Raw genomic sequence first — 17521 nt, forward strand, 5'->3', positions numbered from 1 at the left:
AATAATTCGATGCAATCTATCATTCTAAACACCGCCGCAGCACAGTATCTGGCCTGGCCACCTGTCATCATGCATCCTTTTGCTGCTTCTTTGCCCGTAGCCCATGCAAATCATAGGTTGGCTTAGAGAGACCACTGCGCTAGTTTTTGGCATAATAATGAGACGTGATCTATCATTCTGAGCATCGCCACCTCAGCATAGTCTCTGGCTTGATTGTCTTGGAGAGATCACCGTGCTGGTTCTTGGAGTTATAGCTCCGTTGCTTATTTTTACGTATTACGGAAGGAGATCTATGAAAGCCACCACGCTGGTTCTTGGACTTATATATTTGTGTACCAAGTAAAATGTATTCCGTTGTGCAACCAAGCAAAATGCAATTGATGATATGGCCCATGAGGGGTCCCCTTTAGGGGCAAGGGCCATATCTACGTGCATTATACAATATCCAGGATGCCACTGGACAGAAATGGCATGTCGATATGGCCCTTGCCCCTAAAGGGGACCCCTCAAGGGCCATATCGTCAATTGCATTTTTGGAAAGTTTAATTGTATTTTTCTAAATGTATCTCCATGCAAGCACAACGATGGGATCGTTGGAGTTATTTTAGTGCTATTTTGGTCATAAACCAAGGAATTTGTAGTCCTTCTTTCCTAGTATTTTAGTCCTTGTTGTAGTAAATATAAATGATGGAAAAAGTACAATTTATCGAGTGAAAATTGAGCAAAACAAATTACAATGTACATTTACATCCAATAACAAGTTATATAAAAATTATCAACTTATACCGAGCAAAAATTGAACAGAGGATCTTACATTTATAAAAACTCGGCAATTGTTGAGAGCCTTAAACAAAAGATTACAAGTAGTAGCCATAACCATTCAAATACAAATATAAAAGTTAACAACAGTGCATACTGAGAGCCTCAAATTGAACAAAAAGAGATTACATAAATGCCTTAGAGACCAAAACATTACATCCAGTGAGCCAAAAGATCATTCAGCTCACCCAAAACATTACATCCAGCCATTACTGAGAGCCTCATCTGAGCAAGAGGGAATTTGTACAACTCAGTTTTTCGCTAGTCTAGCTTGTTGCATTAAAAAATTTTAGGGAGCCAAAGGAGGATACGATGGAGAGGCCGAAGACCATGCACATTGCCAGGACTCAGATTATGGTCCCCCCAGCAAGTCAAGAGTACTCTGCTCTGAAAATATTGAGGCCTTGATCAACATCTAGGGGGAATCCATATAGCACAGCCATAAAGAGGCCCTTTGTGAGCATGTTATCTAAGGTGATGACATTCAGATGTGTGGGGAGTCCCCTGTGGGAATGAAGGGTCTCCACTATTGCTAGCATTTCTACTCCATGTGAGTGCAACGCAATCACCTTATATGAGAAGGAAGATATTATTGGGATCACAGAGCATCGAGGGGGGGACCAACTAGGCATGTTGAAGATGAGTTGGTGAGAAGAAGATGAGCATTCAGTGATGAGAGTTAGAGGAGGGAGAGTGGAGAAAAGTAGAGCAGGGGCGAAAAAGAGCTAGAGGAGGGGTGTGGAGCAAAGTAGCAGACATGGGAGGATCAGAGCAACGTAGTAAAATGCCAAATGCCACGGATCTTATATATATTATAAAGTTCGAGCCACCGCAGTGGCTGGAGCCCAGGGTTCCATCCATATTAATTGCAAGCATCATGGTGGAATCCCCCGATGGGATGGTAATCATGAAGAAGATGCCATGTGGTGCCATTGCAATGGTTGGTAATTAAATTAGCCATGATAGACGTGGCTGATGAGAGCCACCACCACCAGGCAGTAATTCTCATTACCATGTCTAATCACTCATTACCATGCACTCTAGTTCTCTACTACTAAGCATGCGAGCCTGGTGACTGGTAATTTTTATTGCACTCGTAGTGATCATCCATTCTAAAGCACAGTAGTGGGTGAGCAGTGGCATGGTGGAATCGTAGCCATGACAAATGTGGCTGACGAGACAGCCACCACCATCGGGCAGTAATTCCCACAAAAGTAAATCATGAAGCCTAATCAACTCTAATCCCTCACTACCATAATTTACTGCACTCGTAGTAATCATGCATGCAAGACCAATGGTGGTAACTGGAAGCTAAGTAATTGCAGGCCACTGCGGTGGCTGGTAATTAATTGATAGCTCGGTAGATCTTAGCCGCCACCACAAACGTGGCTGGGAATCTTAGATGCCACCACCTCTAATCATTCATTACCATGCAAGTCAGTATTTCCGCCTTAAATTATTCAAAATTCATGCCAACCACCATGGTGGCTCTCACCTTGACGGTAGTCAGGCTACAACCACCATGGTGGCTCTCACCTTGATGGTGTAGTCGAGCTACAAACTACTATCCCATTCCCTTAACCGTTTTCTCTTATATCCCTCTCAAACATTTTGTTCTCCCTTGCAATCTCAAGCCTATAGTATTCCATTTCCCTCACTGCTTCATCTTCTATCCCTCTTGACCATTTCTTTCTTCCTTGCACTCTTCTTGCAACTTCTATCCCCTCTCGTAATGGACCCTGCACAATCCGAAAGCTCCTCACACAATCTTTCCTCCCCCTTTGTAGCACAGTGCGAGAGCCCCTCCTCCCCTAATCTTGAAATTGTGACATATGGGAGCTCCTCTCTCGCTATTCAAAAGCCCAATTTGGATGCTCTCCAAAACTTCACCAGGATGGTGCAGGAGGTGAATGTGAAGGAGGGGCAACTAGTCTGTCAAGGTCAACAGATTACCGTCAATGAAAGCGTGATTGAAAAGGCTCTAGGAATTTCAGGAGGCAGTATGCAAGCACACTTTTTCGAGAAGCAGTGGAAGAGACAGGATATTCTAGATGTATACCCCAACGCTCATATTAGTAAAGATGGTGGAGTCAAGATTTCGAGCCTGCCAACAGACCTCCAAGATATACTGAAGAAGACCATTCACTTCTTTCTTGATACGAGAGGAACCTGCAAGTTCTGGTAGGTTCAAGTAGCAGTAGAGCAACTGAAAGGATGTGATGTATCTTTCTCAAGGGCTATCTCCAAGAGTGTGTTAACCAACCTAAACAATTGCATGGATGGCTAATCCCAATTGTCATTCAGTCCATTGGAGTTGCAATGCACCTAATGGCATCTACCCTCAAAGGGAATTTTTAGCAATACGAGAAGCAGATGTCTTAGAAGGTGACTCTTCTACAAGAGAAAGCCACCGATGTAGCAAAGGCAATGTAACTTGAGAAAAGTCTCAAGGAAGGTGCAGAATCCAAGGTAGAGGAGGCACAAGAGCAAGTTGAGGCCGCTACAAAATTGGTCGACATGGAAAGGCATAGAAGAGAACAAGTAGAGAAGCACATGAAGGAGCTCCGAGATAGGCTTGAAGAAGTGAGAAATGACGGGGACATGGTGGACAAGGAGCTAGAAAATATGTGAAAGGACCTTGAAGATCAGAGAGCCAAAAAGGAGGTTCTTTACAAATGGCTCTGCAACATGCAAAACATATTGAACATTGCAAAAGACCAGATGATGGAGGAGGTGAAAAGGGAGAATGCAGAAATTAGAAAGGTGATGCAAGAACTACAAGAGAGCTTCAAGGCCAAGAAGGATGGGGCAGAGAGCAGTCAGGGTGGAGAAGACAATGAGGCAAATCCCTAGGCCAGGAAGGATGCAGAGAGTAGCCACGGTGGAGCAAGTTCCAGCCACCACAGTGGAGCAATTTGCAACAGCCACGGTGAGGGTTGTTTTTTTGAAACACTGTTGGAAGTCCAAAGAGCAAGCAACAATACCCTACAAGAAGATCACGATAGATGTTTGCACAAGCTTGTTGTGGCTTTCGACAGTTATGAAAAGCAATCCATCATCTTGCGAGATTTGGAAGTCTTGGAAATCGCCCATGAAGATGCTTTTCAGGAATTTACGAAAGTTCAACAGATGCTGAGGGATTCAAATGAAGCTGTTGCACAAAGTGAGCAAAAAGTGGAGGAGATGAAGGAGAATATCCATAGCCATAGGATGAGGAAGGAATCAAGAAGAAACTTCATCATGTACAGAGCAAGACTATGGTCTTGACGGTCGCAATAGTTAAATTGGATGCCTATCCTGCTATGCAGTAGGGTCCGAAATGCATGGTCTACCATACCCCCATCATAGATGACTGCTGTATCCGATGGCCTGCATGTTACCACCCTGTGCACGTTTTTTTCTTTGGAGTGTGGATGCATACAAAATCACTATGTAGAGAATGTGATTTGCCATTACCCAGGTCATGGACAGATCAAATGTGCTTGCCTGCTACAGCTATCTCTACGATGAGAAAGTAGATGTTGTAGCTCAATTTTCCATTTGGGCAAAAGATCCTAAAGACAAGGAGCTCAAATTGAAGAAGGCCAAGACTGTGAACCTGACTGCAAGGAAAAGGAGCCTGAAGGGAGGAACCAGTCCCCTTCAAGAAAGGAGCAAGAAGGGCCGATCCTGCAACCAAGAAGCTCAAATCAAGGAAAGAGGAAGCGGCATGAAGGGAAGAGCTGGGCCAAAATATGAAGGAACCAGCCCCATTATGGAAACAAGCAAGGAGGGCCGAGCTTGCAATCAAGGATCTCAACAAGGAGCCCTTGAGATGTAATCTAAAGTAAAGGAGTCTTTGAGATCGTGATCTATGTAATCTGTGTGTAATCTATTGAATCGTTAATCTTCTCGAGAGTTTACTTGGGCAATGTTTTCTCAGCTAAGTGACTAGATAGTGTCCTTTGATCCATGCCAGTGCGGTGATAATAATGAGATGAAAGATTTTGATTTGACACGTAATACGAGATGAAAGATTTTGATTAGATCACTAATGTGAGACTAAAAGATTTCGATTAGTGAACTATTGTACCACAAAATATTTCGATTAGACAACTAATGTGAAACAAAAGATTTAGATTAGACAACTAACATGAGACTAAAGAATGAGTCGGGCTCAATGAGCTCTCTCCCTATTTACGTGCAATGCAGACACAACCAAGAGCCCATTACGAAATCTAGCCCCAAAACTCTGTACACCGATCCACCTATTGCGAATCTATGGCATACACAAAAGACTTTGGAATGCTTTTGTTCTATCTAAAAATGATGTTGGATGGCATCCTCACAGATACAGACCCAGAGAAGAAGGAGGAAAATAGCTGTAAGGAGGACATGCTTCGGTGGTGGGTGTATTACTTGGAGTCGGCACAGATAGTGATTATTAATTTCCTTGGCTATTGTTTTTTTTTCTCCTTTAAGGTACTTGTCAAGCTCATGATGTAGGTTTCTTTTGGCAAGACATGAAAGAGGCTCGAAGATGTATAGAGCGCAAAGAGCAGGACCCCCAGTGAAAGGAGGAGTTACTATGGGTGTATAAGTTGACAAAGTCAAGCAAGAAGTGTGTGACCCTTGTGTGTGAAGAGGTCTGCCATAGTGCAGCAGACTGGCCTCCAAAGCTGGGAGATGCTTGCTATAGAGAGGTTGATAAGATAGTTGGGAGTGTGGAATTTCCTTGAAAAATAAAAATGTCATTGTGTTTTGAAATAATAAAAATCTTGTAGACATTTCTTGAACTTGTGGATATTCTCATGGTGCTCGTAATACCTGATTTTGTATCGAACTGCTTCCATATTAGTACTTAAATGGCTGGTGGTTGAAATCTGATGATTAACTATACCCACTCTAAAGGGCACTAGCGCTGTGCAACAAATTTTAGGATAGCATGGCAGTAGTGTAGGGATAGCACGGTAGTAGTGCAAGATTAGTGCAAGATAAGTTATCACCAATGTGGTGGTTGGTTGCACTAGAATATGAATAGCCACCAGCGCGGTGGTTTGCTTCTACTATTACAAGATGCATGAATTCCTTATGGGAACCAGCATGGTGGTTGTTGGGATATACTAAAATCAAGCATGGGATGAAATCTGACGGTTAACGAAATGATAAACAATCTAAAGCGCTCTGTTTTAGTATAGCACTATGCAACAAATTTTAGGATAGCATGGCAATCATGCCAGCTTCCCATTTGCACTTCATCCACTTTCACTTCATGGAACACTCTGCGTACTACATTATTCTTAAGGCTTTGTTTACTGTATGTTGAATGCGTGCCTATGGAGAGGTTGGCTGTAAGCCATGTTACAACATCATGGGCATCATTGATTTTTTCTTGAGGGCATGCTAATTGATTTTTAAATAGAACTTGCTTAATAACAACACCACATCCATCATGTTCACCCTTGCCATGGCTAGACCCAAAGAAATTCGGCATCATGTCTAGACCAGCGGTCAGGGATTTGAACCTTGAGATGAAGTAGAATCCACGTGCTGATTTAAATTGAGAGGCAGCACCATCTGACCACACCCAATGTTGTTTTATATTTTTTGCATGGGGATTTTCCTTTTTTAGCCATTCCCAATGCAGTAGAAAAGCATGTTGCACAAATAAGGTGTCATGTTCCCTATTATCTGAAATGTAGAAATGGTAAGTGTCTTGCACTGACCTGGACTCCTGTGAGTCAGCAAGCAGAATGGCATCAAGCATGGAAGAATCAAGCAAATGAATGTATGTGATATGCACAAGAATTGTTATCTGCTTGTTGTACTAGTGAGCACTTTGTATCTCATCTTGTTCTTGAAAAGAATAATTTTTTGCAAAATCCATGACAGATACAATAGTGTCACAGGGAAAATTAGCAAGGCATGTCCTGAACTGCTTATCCTGCCAGCTGGCCATGAAATTGTGAAGCACATATTTTGGGATGGATTGAACCATGTGTACTAGAAGCTCCCTTGGCTAGGTGCTCTTATATCACAGTATCCATCTCTTTTTATTGGATCCTTCAACATTGACATTTTCAAATCTCCTCCATTTTAGAGCAACGTGGTTGTCTTCCCTCATTTCATTTGGACAAACATTGAATGTCTTCTTCTTCAGCTTCAAACTGCAATGCTCGCATGTGCTACGAATGCATTCAATCCTATGCCACTCACGGTCTCCCTTTGGACAAACCACTAGCTCCCACAGAGACCTCAAGCTACAAAACATGCCCTCCCTTGCAACACATGATGAGATCGAGGTGGCCTACAGACTGCACATTTCATTGGGGAGGCATGGGCATCGATCCCCATGGAGCAGTGCTCCAACACGACCAGATCTCAAGTCATTCATAGCTTGGCAAGCCACGTCAAAGTCTATGTGTTTTGCAACAACCATTATTCTTGTCTTTGAGTTTCCTGACGTACCAGGGCTTACAATGCTCAAAGCTCCTCTGCCCAATTGAAATGTCTAGATTCTGATCCACAAACTTGAGATACAACTCCGTCTACTGACCCAACATGCGGGAACAACAGAACAATGAGCCCCCTTTTTGCTACTACTAAAAGAATACAAAACACAGTCTAATTAAAGTATATAATGAAGCAAAATAATTTTCAACCACTGCGTTGGTTTAGGACAGTCACAATTTCAATCACCGAGCTGGTTTAGGACACGTTTAGGACAGTCACAATTTCAACCAGCGAGATGGTTTAGGACACTGTCACAGTTTCAACCATCGTGATGGTTTAGACTAATGGTCTTAACTTCACATATCAAACAATAACAAGTATATTTTCATTTATGAATTTCACCATTAGAAAATAACAATATATTGCTTTTCATTTCTGAATTCCACAATTTAACAGTGGTATATGACCCGAATAGCAAGAAATTAAATTTAATGAATTTAAGTACTAAGAAACACAATAATTTCAACCACCGGGCTAGTCAATAACTAACATTTATTCAACCACGCTGGTTCAGGACAATCACATAGTTGGTGATTGAGTTGAAGCAGCCACGGTTGTATGATGTTCCAACCTCTGGGCTGGTTTAGTAGAATAACAATATATTGCGAAATACATTGCAGTTAATTTTTTCTCAACCATGCCACCGGGCTGGACAACAACTAATGTCTGTTCAACGACGCTGGTTCAGGACAATCACATCACTGGCGATTCAACTGAACCAGCCTACGATTGCATGACGTTCCAACCACCAGGCTGGTTTAGGACAATCACATTTAGTCCAAGCCTAGTTTAAGAAAAGAAACAAGTAAACTATCCCAAAGCTCAATCACAAACAACCACCAGTCTGGTTTAGGCACCACTCACCTGTGTTGTATCTAGCATGTGTATGATGTTCTCCTCAAACACCTTTCATTCCGTCCGCTTCTTATAGATGTCCTTTCTATTTGGAGAAAGTCTCATATTTTCGTGCCAAAATGTTGTCACTCTAGCAATGACTTCCGCACTTAGGCTGTCTCTCCTTTTCTTGCATTCTGTTGAAGCCCATAGACTTCTCGGATCGTGATGATCGTGCATTGCTTCTGCTCTACGTTCAACCGCTGGAGCCACGTTGGTTCTTCTAATTGACATCTTTGACATTGTGCGCCCAAGCCATTTCTCCTTTGTTTCAAGGGACACCAACATAGCTAATATCGGCCTCTTTGTAGCTAGTTGATCTAAGCTGTGCACCCCTTTCACTTTCTATAGGCCATTTCTCAAGTTAGAGCATCACCTCTTGGTTGTGCATCTCCCGAGGTGTTGGTAGGGTTGTTACTCTACAAACTTTAGGGTGCAGGCTAAAGCTTGTGAAGGCTTGAGACTAGTAATCACTTGAATGGCCTAATCTTGCTGCCTCAAATGCTCCCACCAATCGTGACACCACAGCTCGTGTTCTTCGCTTCGATGGCAATGATCGAATGCGTGCATCTGCAACCGCTTCTTGCTACTACTCTGCAAGGAGTCTTCTTTGTTCTCGTTGTTTCTCCCTTTGTAGATGTTGCAAAAGTGTCTTCCATTGTCGATTCGATACCATGCAAGTGCTTTCCTCGACCTGCACTCTGTTCCTTATGCCTTGACCTGGCTTTTTGGCTTTCCTGTCTCACAGCCTCTGTCTGCTTCTCTTGCAAGCTATGGCGAGCTGAATGTTTCCATTGACACCATGGCCACGATCAGTCCATAATACACCCAGAAAAGCTAGCTGGTGAGGCAAGCAAAGAATAGAAGACAACTTACCCGAAAGAAGACAATGGCAAACCAAAGTCTGCGCAAGGTCACGTCGAGGTGCGTCCGGGTTGCAGGCCATTTGTAGGGCAGGGGAAGGTTGTAGGTACTTAAATCTTCCAGGATTTGATGGATGGAAGGTGTGAAAATTCAAAATTTGTGAGAGTAGCAATATTTCAGTCACCGGTTTTCCCCCCTCCGATGATACACGTCAGCAAAATTGGATATCCCAAACAAGTGCAATGTGGCCTAAAATGCTTCAAAACACAAATAGGCCAAAGGGCACACTATCAGGTTTGATGTTGTGTATTATTAAATGCAATGACCTTTGGCATGCTTATGAGCTTATGAGCCATATAGCAAGCAAGTGCATGGAAAAAGAAACAATTCAAAATTGTAAATAGTGTTGGATGTATTAAAATATCTTTGCACATTCACAAATTGCACTTTTCCAACTTCTTCCATTTTAGGGTGAATCTAGATACCAATACCAACAACTATCAATGTTTTAATACCACCATGCACTAGTCCCAATAGTTTGGATTCCAAATTTTCAATCCGTTTTGGTTTTCAACAAATCAAAAGAAAGTTATGGAGTGTGCCCTCAAATGGGTATGCATCACTTTAGCACAACATTGGAGGCACATTAACCCATGCATAATGATCTCATTTAGGTGTGTCCTTGGGTTGAGGAGAAGCTCATGTAGTGTACTTTAGAATGATTACTTGGTTGCATGTATGTATAGAACAAAATTTTGATGTTTTTGAGTAAATTTCTATATCCTATAGTCTTCAGGATGCATGCTTCACATGAAACATAGCACTTATAATGCTTTAAAGGTCTCGTTACAAATCCTTATTCCATGATTTTTTGCTCTCATGTTCAAGTTTGGAATGTGTACTACAACTTGAAGACAAAGTTTTCCTAATTCCATTGAGCAATGCATAAGTTATGGATCATGCAAGATACCCATATACAAAAAAGTCCTTGAGCCTCATCAAAAATGGCTACACCCAAGCAAACAATGACCCTTCTCTCCATGCATGTAGCCAATCAGTTTCCTTTAAGTGGGGTGTTTTGGAAAAATTGATCCCAACACACGCAAGATGGTTATGTGGAAGCTACTGGATGTGAACTCCATATATCATCTTCTAATTTTATGTGTGTGTGTGCGTGCATGCGCATGTGTGTGTGTTATACCTATTATTTCAATGAATCTAAAACTCCACTAATCCATGCTCTTAGACAACACTTTGAAAGGCCCCTGGCAGCCATTGCTTTATCAAGACTATGTGCACATTCACGTTAGCGCTAAAGGGTGCAGAAGAGTCTAGAGATAATCCTCAAGAAAAGAGAAATACACTTAATTACTCTAGCTGCATTTTTAATCGTGAATCCAAGAGGATAACGCTTTGTTAGTTATTCCAATGGTGAAAGCCATAAGACAATTTCTAAATTAAGCAAGTTGCAAGGTAGTTCACATTCAAGTTCTGAAATTGCAAATACATATAATTATGTAAGCGTGCATAACAAGGTTGAGAGCACTATATCTCTCTCTCAAGTGTATTCTTCAAGGTTGCCAACGTGTTCTTCCGCAATGTCACATGTGCCCAAGACTCTACTTGCAAATCCGACGGAGAGGTGTGTCAACTCACCTAGCACCATCACAACAAAAATGAAGGTTAGAACAATACATTTTTGATGTGGAAGCCAGGCTTCAAGGCTGACACACAGTTGTTATCCATGTCACTCTATCTAGATTAGCAATGAACAAATCTTTGCATTTTAATACTTCAAAAGTAGTCAGAGGTTGGCAGGTAAAAAGTAAATGAAATATATTAAAAATTTCTAAAATATTCTAAGGGAGTAAATAGAGACCCAACCACTATTGGGGACCTGTGGTTTCCATTCCAAACTAAGCCATGCCCATAAACCTGCAAGATAAAGTCTTAATAGGGCCTCCAATTCCTGGATCACCATGGTTATTCCATTCACAAGTAGTAATAGATGTTCATCAATCTATGAAACCCTTTGTGGTCCCAACCTTTTCCTAGGGTGATCCCCTCAGTTGTGGGATAGGAAATCCAAATTTTATTTTTGAACCTGTTAATAAAAATTAAATGGAGGGGGCTTCCTAAGGCTCCCTTCGTGTAGGGCCCTATAAGAAAATTCCAATGGTAATGTCGTTTAGCCCATTCCTCCTATAGTTAAGGAAATGCTTATTAAATACATGGTCAACTTGAAGAAGTCCATGTCCAAAATTTGTACGTTAAAGTCCCATATTGCTCAAACTTTATTGTCTAAAACATGATCAAAGTAAAATGCGTAGGCATCATAAATTGAGAGAAATACAATGACTGACATATTATGAATCAACAAATAGACAAGGGCCAATCAAAGCCAATGAATGATGAGTAATAAAATTACCAACATTAAATATTCCTCTAAATTCCAATGGCTAAAAGGCTACCATCCAAAGCATTTATATGGAAATCAATATATGCATGAGCATTAAGAGAAATCTTTAGAAATAATCTAATCTTTTGCCTTTAGTTTCATTTAAAACAAGTGCAAGTAGGTAATATCAAAGGGCATTTGATAATGAAAGGGCCCTAGTTTCTTCAAAAGCAAAAAGACTAAGGTAACACCAAACTCCTGCAAAAAACCAAAGATGAATGCCTCATAATCACGGAATGCAAGGTTAATTCTCTCATCATCCCATCCGCTATCTCAGGCCCTTGTCATAATATGGATATGCATCGTGCCTGGAAACATGTTAGGGTCTAAATCATCCCTGGTAATGTAGTATAATCTATCAACCATACCATATATACTTGGACCAAGAAATGATTGTCAAAGTCATGTTTTTTTTAGACAAATTATCTCAGACTCTATTAGTTCTCCAACTGAGAGGCTCTATAAGCTCTCTCTTATCGTCGCATAAGGCAAGATGGATTGTCAGCCCATAAGCATGTTGCCTCATGAAGCAGCGTTGAAGCCGTGCTTCCTCACAATGTTTGATTCTATGATATCAAACATTAATAGATACAAGAGTGTGGGAGGCTATAGCGCACTATGGTAACAAGAATTTGTACAATCTTTCTTGTTCTCAGGAGCTACCAAGAGCTGCTAGTCTGGAATGGACTACCTGCTAGTGGACAAGGGCATACTATTGTAGAGATGGGTGGGAAGTTGCTATCAGAACTCTTGATCTTCAAAGTAGTGAGTGTTCTCAGCTTCAGGATCGCTCCTCTACTCCTTATAGCTTTGCTAATGATCTTATATTCCATGAGAGATATCCTTTGACATTTTTTGTCGTGGGACTACTGACTATAAGCAAAGTAACAAAGCAAGTGTAGAACATTACTAGTGGAAGAGGCCTGCTCCACCGCTAGTCGTGATCTAAGGGTGAGTGGAGCCTGTTGTGGTGATTAATAAATGCCACAATGGTATATTCAATGGAGTTCTTTTCTAATTCAATCTATCATGCAACGTAAAGTAGTGTAGGAGAGCCTAGAAGAACAATGAGCAGCCACTACTACCACGCAAGCTAGTCCATTTGGGGAGTGTGCCTCACTGCAGAGTATCGTTGGTCATTGCTATTTACCTCCACTTTGAAATAGCCGTAAGGATCCTCAGGCATAGTCATGGGCGTAGGCAAAAGTTCTTTAGCACAAGGTTCCCTAATCGACCATACTTTAGCTCCGGATAGTCTTAATCTAGATTGGATGCCCCCATGAAATCGGTGGCATCTCTGTGCAGCCAGAGAGAAAAATGCAACACAGGGAACGAAGAAAGAAGCTCTCCAGGCCGTTAGAGAATCTTTGCCATGCCATAGTAAAGACTTCCCCGTTGGGTGGAATAGCCAAGGCCAAAGCGTCAAATGCAACCTGACAGAGAGGCTCATAGAGAATGCTACCATATGAGCGAGCCAAGACAATATGGGCAAGCAAATCATCTCTCGTGTAGAGCAGAGTGGGAGGAAACGGCTATGAGAAAGCCAAGCAAAAGGGTGAGTAATCCATGCAAAAAAATACATAGGAGCTCAATTGAAAGAACTTCTCTGCAGTCCTTAGTGATGTAAGTATTCTTACGCTAGCTCAAGTTCAGAGCTATGTACAAAGCTCCTCTTGAGTGCACAAAAGTACCACACACACCCCTTCGGTCGGCCATAAAGATTCAGACTAGGGCGCAGCAGCAGCAAGTAGGCATTCAACACGAAACACAAATGGCGAGCTCTACATGGCAAGTATTTGTGAAGAACAGCAAGAACCTGGGAGCTTTCATTCTACTCACCTTGTACTAATCAACCTTGGTAAAATGCTTTGGTAAGAGAGGCTCACGTCAAGTGTAAGCACTGCCAAAGCTATGGATCCAAGCTTGCGCATATCTTTTGCAAGTAGCTCCAACCAAGAGATCAAGAAAGGGAGAGCTAGGGAGCTTGGGCAGCATGGGGAGAGTCAGGAGCTCGAACTCTGAGATATCCTCATCAAAGTGCATCTTCATTCTTTGGGTGTAGTGTATATCTTCTCTCAAGGTTGGTAAGTGGTCCATGCCGCCACTCAAGTTTACCACCCTCTACTTCTGAGTGATACCTCTTTTATGAGAGAAAGTGATCCCTCTCTTTGCGTGCCTATAACCCTCAACATCTTCATCAATAAATTTCCAATTGCCACTTACTATTACTAATGAGTGATGGTGGGGAAGATCACGGGACTCTTATTGTTATCTCCATCCCCCCATCTAACTTAATCTAACATATCCTCACTCTTGCAAGTGGCATATCTCTGTTCATAATCACGTCCACTTTCCCAAAGGTATAATAAACCTATGGGTTCTAGCCATTTACATTCAACCCATTTTGGTTCCAATGCAAAATCCATCTCCATCAATGCATAACCCATGGGCTTCAAAAAAGTAATAATTCCCAAGGAACCTCAAGTCCTCTAGTAACACATAAGCAATCATAGTCAAGTTATAAAGAAAGAAATTTCAATCAAGTCCAAGTGACTCCTCTCCCATACCAATGTGGGGAGCCATAGCACAGAAGTCATGTGGACCCAAATTGCACACCCTGGGGTCACAAGGGTCCCCAAGGGGAGAAGTGTGTGTGTGTGTGTGTGTGTGTGTGTTTAGATTTAATAATCCCATCAATAAATGAACCATAGAATTCATTCAATCATTAGGATAATAATTAAAAAAGGTTGCATATAATAAATGGATTGAAATTTTTAAGAAAACCAAAATTGACATAACTTTAATCTGAGTAACAAGATCGGCTAAAGAATTTTTCTCTATATTCAGGTTGCAAATTTAAGCAAAGAAATAGTAGAAACGTGTTGAATCCATCAGGTAGTCCAAGCTCCGAGGTCAGGGTCTACTTACCTGCCATCATCCAAGAAAAACTAGGTGTTAAAACATCATAGTTTCAATTGGGTAGACAGGTAATGCTTGTATTCCCTGGCGTGTTATTGCTTTATCTAGGAACAAAGACATCCTTCTAGATTCATAAATATTAACTTTTTTGCAAATACTATGTTACATGTGCAATCATTGTCACAAATCCATCATTACCCTGCCACAAAAGTGTGTGAGACGATAAGGGAACCAATTTACCAATTTAAAGGAACCAAGGGATGGTCAACTTCTTTATTGAAAAAAGACAAGGGGTGTAGTCCACACCCTTGTGGAAAAGTGAAATGTCTCTTTAATTTTATTACAACCAACAATTGATTGAATGATGATGATGATGGGGGGTAATCCACACTCATGAATGGCAATTTAAAGGACAAACCAATTTCCAAAAATAAATGAATGAATCAAAAAGTAGCATTGCACATATCAAAGAATTCATAAAGGAACAAGCAATACATTTATGCCAAGAAATGATTAATTAGACCATTTAAATAATTACTTTGTAGAACACTTAAGATAATAAGCAAATTGCAATACATTACATAAAGCACTTGAAATGAAAAAGGACCTAACTAAGCACGTGAAAAGAATTAGAGAAAAAATTTAAATTAACTATTTTGAGGATTTTGAAATTTTTAAAAAAACAAAAAGATAAACTTAAGTAATCTAAAACTAGTTGTAGTCCATGAAGCCAATGTATAAATGCTATCAAACCGCTTTTCTTGAGAAAAAGATGCCAAGGGTTGTAGTCCAAGCCCACACCAAAGCCAAATCATTATAAAAAAGTTTGCTACAATAATGAAATAGAGGTCAAGAAAAAAGTTAACTAAGAGAAAAGTTAACTAGACGAACCCAAAAGTATCAAGTACAAAGAAGAAATGTAAGAAATATATATTCAATTATAAATGTTAAAAATGAATGTTAGAACACATATAATTAGATAGTAAACACCTATCTCGATCTATAACCAATTATAAGTAGCCAGATAAGCAATAAATACCCAAAAACTATAAATGAAAACTATATATATATAGATAAGTAATCATCTAATAAAGCAAGGCTACGTAAAATGCATAAAGTCAGCAAGGAAGAGTTTAAAAAAACATCTTGCAGGAGCTTAAGGACGCGAGGCGTGGAGAGAGAAAAGGGGAAATGAACTTTACCCAAAGTGCATCGAGCCAATAAGGGAGTCAGAGGAAAAAGAGCGAGAGCATGCACGGACCTATGCAGGAGACACGGCCCCTACTCAACCATGAGACTGGCATGCCAATGCGCTAATGTAACAAGGTTACATAGTCATAAATCGAGGAATGAAAACAGGGAGTGGAGCACAGAGTAGCGCCAAGCAGTGAACCCGGTAGCCAGGAAAAAGAAAGGAGCGACGGAAAGAAGCCCGACTGCAAGCACCAAAAAGTGAAACTCCTCTCCCTCCCCCCCCACCCCTCTCATCCTTAGGACCCCTCTGATCCTCCTCCACTCTGATGCTCCTCCACAAAAAATCGTCCCCTAGATTAAATTTTGATTTTCTATTTACTAGAGGGACATAAAAAATATACTAAAACCCAAGAAAACACTCTGAACATTAACGTTCATATTGAACTTAGGCTATGTCAGCACTAGTCCTATGAATGTGTGTGTGTAAGTGCGTGCATGCGTGGAGTAAGGTAGTCAAAATGTTCACACTCACACACACACACACACAAGGGACGCCACGACAGGACGAGAGCTGGGAGCAGAGGCAAAAGAATGAAAGTAAGTAATGCAAATTTTATATTAAAACTTAGTATCTATACTTGCTAGTATCTGCTTAGTATCCGAGTCAAAATGTCGCTTATGGCTACACCAATGCAGCTTCGCTCTCTTTCAATTTCTTGCCAACACTCCTAACTGCAGCTTGAAGTTTAGCTGCAGCCACCAGGTACAAAGCCTTTTGAAAAGTATCCAAATCATTCAGCACCTTCTTCAGCGTATTGCGCCTCAAAGAGTCTGCCTCTGTGGAAATTTCTTCAAGTGTCTTCAGTTTCTCTGTCATGGCGTTGTTGACACCATCATCGGCTTCTGCTAAATCCCTCTCCATCATGTCGGCCTGAGCCAGACTAATCAGCGGCTCGTCCGTAATACTTTGCTGTAACATGGCCATACGATGGCTAATAAACTCCTCCTCTTTGATTGTTGCTCCCTGCAGGTCGCTAATCTGGGAAAGCTGCGTGCTGGATAAGGATGTGAAGGTAGGGAAATCAACCCCTTCCAAAAACTCTGCGAGCTCCGTCTCGATATCATGGCCAACTAGCGCGTAAACCAACTGGAATGCCATAGAAGGACGCCATCCGCCTATCCACAAAAAAGCTGTCTCTAGAGGGGATCTCCAAGGCGGAGTTACTACCTGTAAGATATTCTGGCGGGAGGCAGTGCGTTTGAAATCGTAATAATTGTCATAGTGCTTCTCTACCTTTGAGACCAACTCTTGAAGTTCAGCCTCTTTCATATCGCTATGAAGGGCTTCTTCTAGCTCTTTTGTGAGCTCCTCGAGTTTATGGATCCAGCTAACATAAAACTCCTCGTATCTAAGATGGTGCGATCCTTCGGGGAGCGACATAGAGAAACAAGAAAAATGCGCACAAGTTACTGAAAGCCTCTCCTCCGGCCTCTACTTTCTTGGGTTCGAGAATTTGAGCTATGTCGATTGAACCGTCACGAAGCAAAGCTATGGCGGTGGCCTTAATTAGAACAAGCAAGCAAGGAGACGATGAGAACCATTGTGGGGCGTGTCATCCTCATATGTTTGATAAGCAACACGTGTAAGCCTTTCTGTCCATCCCATATTGGACAGTAATCTATACGCGCAAAAACTCTTGGGTCCCTATTCCGGATGGCCCAACCTCAGTGCTCAGTGTAACTCAGGTGGAGCACTATACGCCGCAAGCTCCTGTGGTCCAATCAAAGCTTTTCAAACCTTGTTGCCAGATGTGGCATTCTAATTCAAGCACAATACACACCAAAGTCATTTGCACTGTCATATTAAAATACGAGAGGAAA

At 41.4% G+C, this 17521-nt stretch overlaps 1 protein-coding gene across 1 annotated transcript; it reads right to left on the reverse strand.

The window, feature by feature from the left end:
• Positions 1-16322: 16322 nt before the first annotated feature.
• Positions 16323-17183, reverse strand: LOC147884047 (protein DOG1-like 3). The gene has a single exon (XM_087398135.1). It carries the CDS (start codon positions 17079-17081, stop codon positions 16323-16325), a length of 759 nt encoding a protein of 252 aa, XP_087254261.1. The 5' UTR covers positions 17082-17183.
• Between the last annotated feature and the right edge of the window lie 338 nt (positions 17184-17521).

The sequence above is a fragment of the Dipteris shenzhenensis genome, chromosome 27, assembly GCF_047967505.1.
Source record: "Dipteris shenzhenensis isolate YYH24624 ecotype China chromosome 27, Dip_SZ_1.0, whole genome shotgun sequence".
Lineage (NCBI taxonomy): Eukaryota > Viridiplantae > Streptophyta > Polypodiopsida > Gleicheniales > Dipteridaceae > Dipteris > Dipteris shenzhenensis.